Raw genomic sequence first — 12,036 nt, 5'->3', positions numbered from 1 at the left:
TAACATACAGAAGAATTACTTTGAAATTTTTAAGTCTCTACTAAAAAGAAAAATAAATATCTCTAGTGGTATTTTAAGAGTTTCTGAAGGTGAAAGTTTTAAATGTGAAGACCGTAAACCTTTGAAAGGTATGTCTTTAAGTTTTATAAAAAAATTGATACTTTAGTTGTTTTTTTGTAAATTTTTTAGATGTTTAACAAAAAAATTTTTGCTGGTTATTATGTTAATTTAAACTTCCTTATGTTTAATTATATTTAATTTTTAACAACATTAAAATATAGTTATTTTATTATTTAATTATTTTTTAACTTTTATCGATGAACATTAAATAAAATATGAAACCCACATGTACAATACTTATGAACAGTTTTGTCTTTTAAATAAAACAAAATTGTATTAATGGTGATTAAGTCAGATTTAATTTAATATTACACTTATCTATGTATTTTTTATAGAATTCAACGCATATTAATTACCTTAATCGGTACATTCTTATGGTATTCATTTAATTTAACGCATAGATCCTTAATTTATATCAATGAATTTTCTCTTTTTTATTCATTAATTGCAATGGCATTGTTTTCGTATGGAATAGACGTAGTTTGGTTTTGATGAGTACTCCATATTAAAGTTTTTTTCACATTAAAATTTTTTAGTGTCCTCGAGTTTATTTTTTCTCTATTATGTACACTTTATTATTTAAGATATTATTTATAAATTTAAATAAAAAAATCATCTAGATTTTACTTCTTATTTCTTATTATATTTCGTTATCTTTCCGACATTTCAAGCATCATTTTCTTAAGATTCGACTATGTCTAAGCATTTACAATGAAACAAAATTATCTTACTATTATTAGAATTTATGTAATTAAAGAAACACTAATAATGGTTAAAACTTCATATGTATTTTGGTTTCTTTCTTGTTGCACCGGCGTTTCGGTAGTATTATCAAAGACGGAAATAAAATAATCAACTAAGGTATGTTTGCCAGGATTATTTATTTATTTATTTTTTACTTTTTTAATAGTAGAAGTTAGTTTAAACCCCTACTATATAAAATCTCTATTAAAGAATAAGTAATTTGTTTTTTTAGAAGAATGATGAAAGTAAAGAGCCTTTAGAAAAGCAAAAGCTTTTGAACTACTTATAAATAGGGATGGCAACGGGGCGGGACGGAGACGGGTTTCGCTATCCCATACCCATCCCCGCATAAAAAATTCATCCTCATCCTCATACCTAAACTCAACGGGTATCAAACTTTTTTCCCATCCCCATCCCCACCGGGTAACGGGTATAATCTCGTACCCATACCCGTACCCGTGTTCTAACTACTTCAATATTAATTTTTATAAAAAAAAAATTACGGTAAAGAAAACATAATATTATGAAATATTCAATATTAGGAGGATTTTCTTCGATGCCAAATACCTTAAAATAAATTATAATTGTTTACATTTTATATTAGAATACCAAATAAAATTTCATGTGAACCAAAACATTTATTAAATTTGCAAACTACAACATTGATGAACTTAGTTGATAAAATTAAAAAATATTTCAAAAAAATATAAAAGGAAAACAAATATTCAAATTAAAATATATTTTAAATGTTTGTTTACTTCAATTTTTTAAATTCTAATGAATCTCTTTTTTATACACTAATAAAAGTTATAATATATCACTTGATCAAAATGACACAAAGAACAAATAATAAACATAATAATAAAAGGAAAACAAATATTCAAATTAAAATATATTTTAAATGTTTGTTTACTTCAATTTTTTAAATTATAATAAATCTCTTTTTTATACACTAATAAAAGTTATAACACATCACTTGATCAAAATGACACAAAGAACAAATAATAAACATAATAATAAAATTTTGACATAGATTTTGTATCTTTTGAACTTCAATATATGTTGGATAGTGACAAAAAAATATTCATAGCAATTACATTAAATTTTTATATTGTAGTAAATAAAAGTTATTTATACAATTAAAGTGAAAAAACAAACAGTATGATTAATAGTGAGTTATAAAATAACAAATAATTAGATAGAATATATCGAAATATTATTCTACATGATGAAAATAAACAATAAATAAAAATATTAAAAAACTAACAAATGTGTGTTTTAGAAATAATTTGAGAGACTATCGAAAGAAATCGTACAAAGAAAATCAAATGTATAATTAAGGTATGATAAAATGAAAAATACCTTAGAGAACTAATTATTAAATTACGTTTGAAGTGATTAAAATTAAATAGAAATATCATTAGTGACCAAAAAATTTGTCATTAAATTACAAATAAATTAGTAATTAAATTGGTCACTAAATCAAGTATTGATTCCATCATTGAATCAGTCACTAATTTAGTCATTAATTTAGACTATAAATCAACTACTACCACCAATGACGAAAAATAGTGACTGATATGGGTTACTGACTAAATCAGTCAGCATTTCATGTTTTTCTTGTAGTGAATTATCATATACTATTCCTAAATATCATTATATATATATATATATATATATATATATATATATATATATTTTTAACCACTTCAAACAGAAATTAAAGTGAAAAAATAATATTATGATTAATAATGAGTTATAAAATAAAAAATAATTAGATAGAGTATATCAAAATATTATTCTACATGATAAAAATAAAAACAATAAATAAAAATATTAAAAAACTAACAAATGTGTGTTTTAAAAATAATTTGAGAGACTATCGAAAAAAATCACATAAAGGAAATCAAATGTATAACTAAGGTATGATAAGACGAAAAATATTTTAGAGAACTAAGAAAACTTTTCAAATATCAACATATATACTTAATGGTTGAAAAATAACGAAAATTATTTTAATGAAACAAAAGAGTTCTTCAAATTAAATAAAATTTAATAATAATAATAATAAGTAAAGAATTTTTTTTTATATTACCTTAAATTGAGAGTATAAACATTCTCATGTGAAAGAAAAATTTATAATAAATAAAAATATTAAAAAATAATATAAATATTCAAATGTGAGGCATAATTTTTTTTTATTAACATACATCATTTTAACATAATTACATAAAAGTTATGATAAGATAAAAAATATATTGGAGATGAGAATGAGTTTCATGACAAATGAAATAATTAAAAGAGAAAAAAAATAGAAAAAAAAAAAATATATATATATATATATATAGGAGTTACTTGATTAATTGTGAATATTTTAATAATTTAAACGAGAATGGAGATATGGTGGGGACGGGTATTATGGCGGGTATATGTACATCCCCATACCCATCCCCATACCCAACTGAAAAAGTCGGGGATTCCCCATACCCATACCCATACCCAGTCAATGCGGGGATTTCCCGTCAAAACGGGGACGGGTTCGGGCAATACCCACGGGGACGAATTTATTTGTCATCTCTACTTATAAAAGGTTTATTTTTAAGTCAAACTTCACTTCAGTTGACGCATATTTAATTTTTTTTTGTTTTATTCTTATATTTTAATTATGTTATGATGGATATATACAATTATTATTATATATTTTTTATCGTCTTCAACATGATCTCAATATTACTTTATTTATTATTTTTCTTTTCCTAAGGACTTATTGTATTAAAGGTTTTATCTTTCAAAATATAATTAAACAATAATTTTAATATTTTTATCGTTTATAATCAATATTAAATGTATTTAATCAATACTTTCTTTATAAGTCTAAAATATTTTACTATCAAATCAATATTTACGTTTTTAAAAGTTAGAAGTTTTAAAAAAGTGACTTTAATATTTTTTATTTATTTTTATTATCATTAAAACAGTTTTTTTTTTTAATTACATTTGTTACTAATGTTTTTGTTTTTATATATGTAATATTTTTTTTGCAAAACAAGATAAACAAAATTAACTTGTTAAAATTATCAAAGAATGTTTAGTTTAAAATGGGTTTCTAAGCTAAAAATAAATCATACGAAACAGTTTCTAAATTTTTATTTCTAATTTTTTTTAAATAATTTAAAATTAACTTTTAAATGAAAAGAAAAGTTAGACCAAATATATTCTAATAATGTAAACAAAACCATTAGATTATGTATGATGGATCAAGTCATTTCAAATTGTTAATATAAGAAAAAAAAGTCAATTTAAATTGAATAAAAATTATGAAGGCTACAAAACACTTATTTATTTTGTAAAGGTTATTATGTTTCAAATATGTTTCCTCAATCAAAATTTTGGTATCTATATTATACTTTCCTACGATAAAACACTTCCTTTTATTATATTTGACACTATTTAACGACCATTTGACAATTCTTGTAAAGGTAAAATAATCTTAAGAAAAATTAAATTTTATATTTTTAGAAAAAAGAGGAAGTAAATAATAACGAGAGGTCAAATGGTAATAAAAAAAATGTAATGTCAAAATACCAATGTCCTTCCTATAAAGCCTTGAACATGGATGATGAGTACCTTAAGGAGGCATGTGGTAAGAGTACTCAAGCAATGTTGAATACACATTATAAGCAACAACAAATTAATCAAAGTTCTTTTGAACATACATGCTTGCATTGTTTATTATAATTATATGATATTTTGTAATTCTTAGAATGATCAATAGAACTTTCTATTACACTTCATCTTGTATATGAGTTGTATAAAATTACGATCATATACACTGTAAAGAGCGAAAAGTTGTTCCTATGTTTAGATCTAGTTACCTTTCAATAGCACCTGCTTCTGTTTTTTGTATGCTTTGTCTGTAATATGTTGTCTTTCTTGAGAGAGCTTTCACTTTGTAATTCGGAAACTATCCTTAACTTGTGTTGTATTTGCGACGACAAACTACAATAAAGTAGATAATAGTCAATATAGTTTGAATTTAATATGCTTCTTCCAAATACTCAAAATTAAAAACATCATTAGAGGAACAAAATATGCCTAAATATCAGGTTGCTTTTTGTTCTTGACCTCGAATATGCTTGGAAAGAGTAAAAATTTTGAAGTTGACAGATGAAGGAACATACAGGGGTTGAATTAATTTGAAGTTTGATAATTTGCATAAAAATAAAATGAGCCTTAAGCAGTGTTGATATCTCAGAACCAACAAATCATTAAACAAAATTGTTCTACAGACACCAAAGGCAAGTTCCGAGAAATGGAACAGGTGAAATGAGAATTTTTTCACCGTTTACCGAAACTCATCGTCTTAAAAGATTTTGATTTGAAAATAATATTAGTATTTTCCGTGAATTGCTTAAGATTTTGAGTTGAATTCAGGTTTCAATTTTAACATTTCTGATTAATCCTCTTTTGAAAGACCATTCAATTGTTCTATGAGGGACCATAATTTTCCATGTAAAATACTAACCTCCGCGTTTAAAACATTCCTTGTAGCATATACTCTTAAATAACCAAATTCTGAAATCCTTTTGAGGCTCCAACTCTTATCCTGTGGATGCAAGAAAACATAAATTTGGATTGCTTTGTTAAAACTAAGAAGCACAATCCTGAAGATATACATGTGTATAGAGGATTGAGAAGGAAAGAATATGTTGAAGAAATAATCACATTAGTTGAAAAGGTGTCTAAAGTAAAGCCAGCCATGCCAATAACAAGTTGCACAGGGGCACTGTAATTTCTGCCATCATATGTGTCTACTCCATTTTTATCTTTTTTAGGCAAAGCTTTACATTCATGTTGAAGTACAGAACAAGTTCTCTCGTAATTATGCGTGTGGCCGAAGAGAGCCAAGTCAACCTGTTTCATTTGCAGAATATGGTGAATTGTTACAACAATGTCAATGTCAATGTCAATGAACTGTATACAAAATCTAAGGAGCTTGATTTGCTGACCTTATTTTGAAATAGCAATGGCTCCACAGTGTCAATAAACTTGTCACCAGAATACAAAAATGTGTGGCTAGAGGTGTACATCGATCTATGTCTGCACATGAACATGTTATGCATATATGCTTAATAGACAGATCCAACAATGTCATGAAGCTGGAACAACACAACCAGTTCAGTAAAAATGTGCACAACTTACCCTGTGAAGATTAGCCAAGGAGTTTTCTGTCGATTAACTGATGCCATGTCCTTTTGCATCCACTGATACTGCAAAAGGTGAAGTTAAACATATTATGCTGTAACCAGGTTCAGCCGAAGGTTCAAGCAGGTAAAACCCTTATTTTAGACTTCAAAATTCTTTTAAGACTAATTGCTTTAGGCCTCCAAGAAAAGAAGATTTTCAAAAAGATTTCATTTTTAAGTTTGTTTCACATTTTCTAAACTCTTGAGTCACCCGTGTCTGTAACTGATAAGTTGAAGTATAAATATGAGAAACAGAACAATGACTTCACTCACTCTACCTGCTCAGACTTCTTTGACCAGTCATGCTCAGTTGATATTACTGTGAAATGAACACTTCCCTGCTCAATAGAGTACCAAGGTTTATCCTTTGCTGAAGTTGGCATTGGAAAGTATGTTTCATAAGGTACACCACATTCACCACCAGAGTCAGGAGTGATATATAATGAACCTGAACCTACATAATCCCTGAGTACAAAAAGGGAGTTCAGAAATGATACCATAACCTTTTTTTCTTCTTTTCCATAAATCTACCATGCTTGTTATTCAGTTAGTAAACTTTAAGTGCTAAGCAATCAATAATTTTACAGGAAATTAAGTAATGATTTTAAGGGAACTTTTATCATCCATGTGGAGGGCATACCTCTCATGGTTCCCTATTGCGGTCATATAAGGAATTCTGGAAGCTACTGGGTTGATAAGTTGAAAGAAGAATTCCCATTCTGCAAGAAAACCTGTTGCATAGCTTATATCTCCAATGTGAAAGATTGAATTTATATATTTGGAATCTACATCATTGGCTATGGCTTTAATCACAGAAAGTGCTCCTGGCTGTTTGAAAAACATGACAAGATCTGGTCAATGCAAAATACCTTAACCTTTCAATATGAATCTAAAATATAAATGCTAATATATTTGAAGTAGCAATGTACCTGAATGTAGTGTTCTTCTGAGGCATCAAGAGGAGTCTTTCCCATATCACCAAATGCAATGAATCTGACCTCATTTGATCCTCCAACTGGTGGAGTTTTAAACATTATTTGTTTACTCCAACCAACAGAGTTACTGCACCATAATAAGCAGAAGAAAAAACAACTTATCTAAAAAGCTAAATCTCATTTCTTGAAATACTTACAAACACAAACATTTTTTAATCATTCAGACTATTAATCCATCTAAAATGCAGATTATAGACTTTCTCAAACCATAACCTCAATCAATTTATCCCATAAAGTTCGTACCTTCCATATCTGTATGAGAACTTGCTTGAAGGGGCAAGGCCAGTCATAACTGCTGAATGAATGTACCCTGGATCATGCCATCCGAAATCCTTAGCAGGACTAGGCAACACTGAACCTATTAATTTCAAATGCAAACGAAAAATATTGGTAAAACTATTAAAAAAGTTGCTTTTTAATATGTAATGTAAAATAAGATAGTTCTTTCGAGAAGAATCCAGAGAGATACAACACCGATAAAATATAATTTCAATCTATAATTGACACTACTTCAACTCAAAATCTCAAGATATTAAATTTATGCGTCTTCGTCTCTACACAGTTATCAACTCTATCATTTTTATTTGGTATAAACTTAGACACACATTTAGATTCTCAAAAAAATATACTCTTTTTGGTGATCTTTTATATTTCAAATTAAACTGTACGGAGAAGCATATATAAAGCAAAACTAAAGTAAATCTATCACTCACTGCACATATCAGCTTGTGAAAATGTACTAACTGTTGAAGTAACTGTTTTTCCATTTGCATATTGGATTTGCTGAGGTTCTTTGCCTCCACTAACCCATGTCAATCTCATCTGCAACACCAAATCACATTTGAGAATAAATGAAAGGATAATATTTGAAACAGACTAACTCAACTCTACAAAACTTACTTACATACGAAAAATTTTACCTATTTATACAGTAAATTGATCTTATATCTAAAAATCAGAAAAAGTAATGTGTAACTTACAGATGTTGCAGATGAATCTATGCTTGAGAGGTGTCCATAGAGGGGACTCTTGGGATTAGCAAACTTCAGAAGGGTGGACCTTCCCACAATGCATGGTTTCAGGAATCCATCAGAGAAGAACACAAACTCAATGTCACTTCTGATATTCACAACATGAAACTGTATTGAACCACTGCACGTTGAGGTAACGCAAGTCCCATTTTGATATTTCTTGCATTCTTTGTTTTTGCAGCTAAGGTAGTTTGGATCATTTTTCATGTACTGTGCCTGCGTTTTCGTTAAATCATTTGTTTTTAGAACAATGTATCTGATATTTACATGAACTCTATGCTCGAGAAAAAAAGAGCATCTCTATGCATGATTTGTGGTATGTGGCAACAACAACCAACTTTCTGCCATTAATGAAACGTCGAAGTTGACTTTTTGTTCATAAATGTTTAATTTATGAAAACCATTTTCAACTCTCTCTTTTTTGTCTTTCCTTTTGGACGTTTTAATCTTTAATTGATCAACCTCGGGAAGGATAAAGTTTCATTATATACAAATATTACCTTTTTCCGAAGTTTCACAAATATATAAGATCGTATTCATTTGTAAAATAATAAATAAGGTAAATGAAGAATATATTAACATTCTTTTTTTTTGTTTAACAAAAGGTTCTAGATGTGAAAGATAAAGTTTCCAAAGCATCTTGCAAGTAAATACCAATTAATGGAAGGGCCACAACAATTGAATGAAAGTATTAAATATAAAGAGTAAAGTATTAATTAAACAATATTTTAAGGAAAAATAATAATTTAAGGTGGTTAAAGAAAAGATTAATAAAAGACCACAATAATTGGACGAGAGTTTTTAAACATGGATATTTTTTTTTTAAATATATATATATATTTTAAGATGGTTTAATCTTTAAAAAAAATCAACAATTAAATTAATGGCTTAACAGTGCAAATTTTTTAATAATTTTTTGAATGTTATCTTTTACTAACCTTTCAAAATATATTGATTAATTTTAATGTTTTAAAATATATTAAAAACTTTTTTAATTATATTTTAAAAGCTTAACAAAAGATAATATTAAAAATAGAAATTAGTAGTTTCTCTCAAACGAATATGAGTGATATAGAGGGTTAAAATAATTCAAAGGAAAAGCAAAATACTGTATACCTTGATAGGGTAGTGGCAAAGCAAAGGAAGTTTGGCTGTATCACCAGTTTGCAGATACAAAAACTCTTTTAGAATACAAGTGCCAACACTGTGCATACGTAAAGAAAAGCTTGTTAGTGCCAGAATTAATTTAAAAAATATTAACATTTTAATAACTGAATTTTGATAAATTTTTCTTATAACAATGTCACTTTTGATAAAAAAAAAAAGTTATCAAAATTTAATTGTTAATGTTATGAATAGGTGTGAGTTAAAATTTCACATTGAATAAAAAAAATAAAATTAAACACTAAATAAAAGGAAAAATTCATCATTACCTTATTTTAAAGTTTTGGAGTTAAAAGTATAGACAAATAATTTATATATATGAAACTAATGACATACATATCTAAAACCAAAATTCTCACCGATTACTAGAACCAAACCAAACCATATGAGAACAATAACTCGTAAGTTAAAATATTATTTTCTTTGATTTAGACCACAAATAATAAAAATGACTCTCAAAAGTTCAGAAGTCACGTGTGACTAAAATCTGAGTCCAAATTCTTTGTTGATTTTGTGGTGTTGTTCTCTGCTGAACATTACATTGTGTTGAGATTTTAAATATCCTTTTAATATATTTTAAAACGTTAAAATTTGTGATAATTAGTGTATTATAAAAATACAGTAGAGAAACAATACGAAAAAAATGCAATAGAGAATCTAAATTACTAAATTCTTACTCAGAATTGGAAGGTGAGATCATAGCAACCCAATCACTGTCTGAAGGTTTGGAAACTCCGGTGACTGTGACGGTCACGAACCCGTCGTCCGATAGGCTAGAATTTGGGGTGATTTTCACACTGAAAAACGGATTTGAAGAAGAACAATTACCCAAAAATTTTCTGTTTATCGTTCTGAATTCTGATATAGCAGTGAAATTTCGGTGCAGGACTTTGGTGTCAGTAATCACACGGTCCACAAGTGAGGGAGTGAGAGTTTCAGAGGTTGAAAAATGAAGGCTGGGGAAAAAAATCAGCAAAATTGATACATATTTGAGAACCCAATTACAAGATTCCATGGAAGAAGAAAGAGAATGAGAAGACATGGATTTGGATTTTTTGGCATTCAACAATGTTATCACTTTTCAGTCTTTGGATTTTGTAGCCAAGTGAGAAATGGTTGCTTTTTATAATGAAAATCTTAGTTGTTTGCTATTATTAATGGGTTTTGATGATGGTAACTTGAGTTGTGATGTGTGTTAGAATTTGAAGAGTAGAAAAGAAAAAGAAATGAAAGCAAATAAAATAAATTTGTAATGATTGTAACTTGTGTTGTGATGATGTGTTGGACCTAGGAGGAGTAGAAAAGAAATGAAAGAAAAATAAAGTAAAATAAAAATGATGTTCTTTGGATTAAAAAAAATATAGTAAAATGTATTATTGATAGAATATAATTTATAAAAAGTCTTTGAAATAAAATATATTAAAAATATTAAACTTTGAACTGGTTAATTTAATTTGATTTAATTTATTATTTAATTATTGCTTATATTTATATATTTAAATTATTTATCATCTCAGAATAAAACAATAACTGTTTATTATGTTTATTTAATGTTAATTGTCTTTGATTATTTGATTGTTTTAAATATAAAATTTACAAAAGTAAACTGCATTTCCTTCTATCATTTTTCTCGAAAAATCTTCGCCCTTTTAGTTTAAATAAGAACAAAAATAATTTTTCCTTTTGTTTTCATGCCTACTGTATTAGTAAGATTTTACTTATTTATAGAAATTAAAATTTCAAAACAGGTAAATATAAATGTAGATGTAATAATATTTTAATTGTTTAGAAAATGAAAAATAATGTATTTATTTTATAAAAAAAATGGTTTAAACCTTTTTAGAATAAAGTATTTTTAATTTGTGTATGCAAATATGGGAATACAACTTTTAACCTTTGTCAACGATTGTACACAAATTTTCTATTTTACATATCATTAAGTCATGTGAAAATTTTAATGTTGAAACGTAAAAGTTTTTAAAAGAGGGTAAAGTCGAAGTCAGATAAAATTTTAATAAGTAAAGCTATTTGAATTCACATATTCATTTATTATAATTATACATTTTGTTTTTTAAAATATCATATTTAAGAGAATTAAATGCAATTTTTTTTTCACTGTTTTTGTATCTTAATTATAATTAAATCCAAAATAAAATAATATATTCATAAGAAAAAGTGTTAGAACTTGAGCACTTATTTCTTGTATTTTTTTTAATATTTATATTTTAAATTATGAAAATAGTTAAATTCAAAAGAAAATAATATATTTTTTTACAATTAAATGTGTTTGAATTAATACATATTCATTTGTCATATTATGAACGATTGCTAAAGTGAAAATAATAAATGAAAAATGTAAAATAAAAAATATTGCCTTTAATTTTTATTTTGAAAATAATTAAAGACAACCAAAGATGGCATTTTAAAGTTAAATTTTTAAAAAAATCTATAATTGAGGAGCTGTTCGAAATATTTTATCCGTTTTGTTCTTCAATAAATTATTTTAAAAAATTAAAAGTTTAATAATATATATTATAACACGTAAACAATCAAGTCTAAAACTATTGGTAAAAATATGAGGGACAAAAATATATTTAAGTAAAAAGATAAGTATTAGCTATTAAAATTAGAGAAATCAAAACTTCAAGTAGATTAAAATATGATATTGCCATTTATTGTTTGACTAAATATTGTTTGCATTGAAGATTCTCGAATTACATGCCATTGATGTCCAAC

General features: G+C 26.4%; 1 protein-coding gene across 1 annotated transcript; it reads right to left on the bottom strand.

The window, feature by feature from the left end:
* Positions 1-4,497: 4,497 nt before the first annotated feature.
* Positions 4,498-10,342, bottom strand: LOC114170429 (probable inactive purple acid phosphatase 1). Its single transcript, XM_028055905.1, has 13 exons — positions 9,978-10,342; positions 9,253-9,340; positions 8,086-8,352; positions 7,819-7,927; positions 7,349-7,463; positions 7,040-7,172; positions 6,751-6,938; positions 6,389-6,575; positions 6,067-6,134; positions 5,874-5,964; positions 5,590-5,778; positions 5,390-5,470; positions 4,498-4,863 (listed from the first exon to the last, which is right to left on the bottom strand). Exons 1-13 carry the CDS (start codon positions 10,340-10,342, stop codon positions 4,810-4,812), a joined length of 1,935 nt encoding a protein of 644 aa, XP_027911706.1. The 3' UTR covers positions 4,498-4,809.
* Between the last annotated feature and the right edge of the window lie 1,694 nt (positions 10,343-12,036).

Source organism: Vigna unguiculata, chromosome 11, assembly GCF_004118075.2.
Source record: "Vigna unguiculata cultivar IT97K-499-35 chromosome 11, ASM411807v1, whole genome shotgun sequence".
Lineage (NCBI taxonomy): Eukaryota > Viridiplantae > Streptophyta > Magnoliopsida > Fabales > Fabaceae > Vigna > Vigna unguiculata.
The sequence above is the reverse complement of the archived record's forward strand: the minus strand, read 5'-3'. Positions and strand labels throughout refer to the sequence as shown.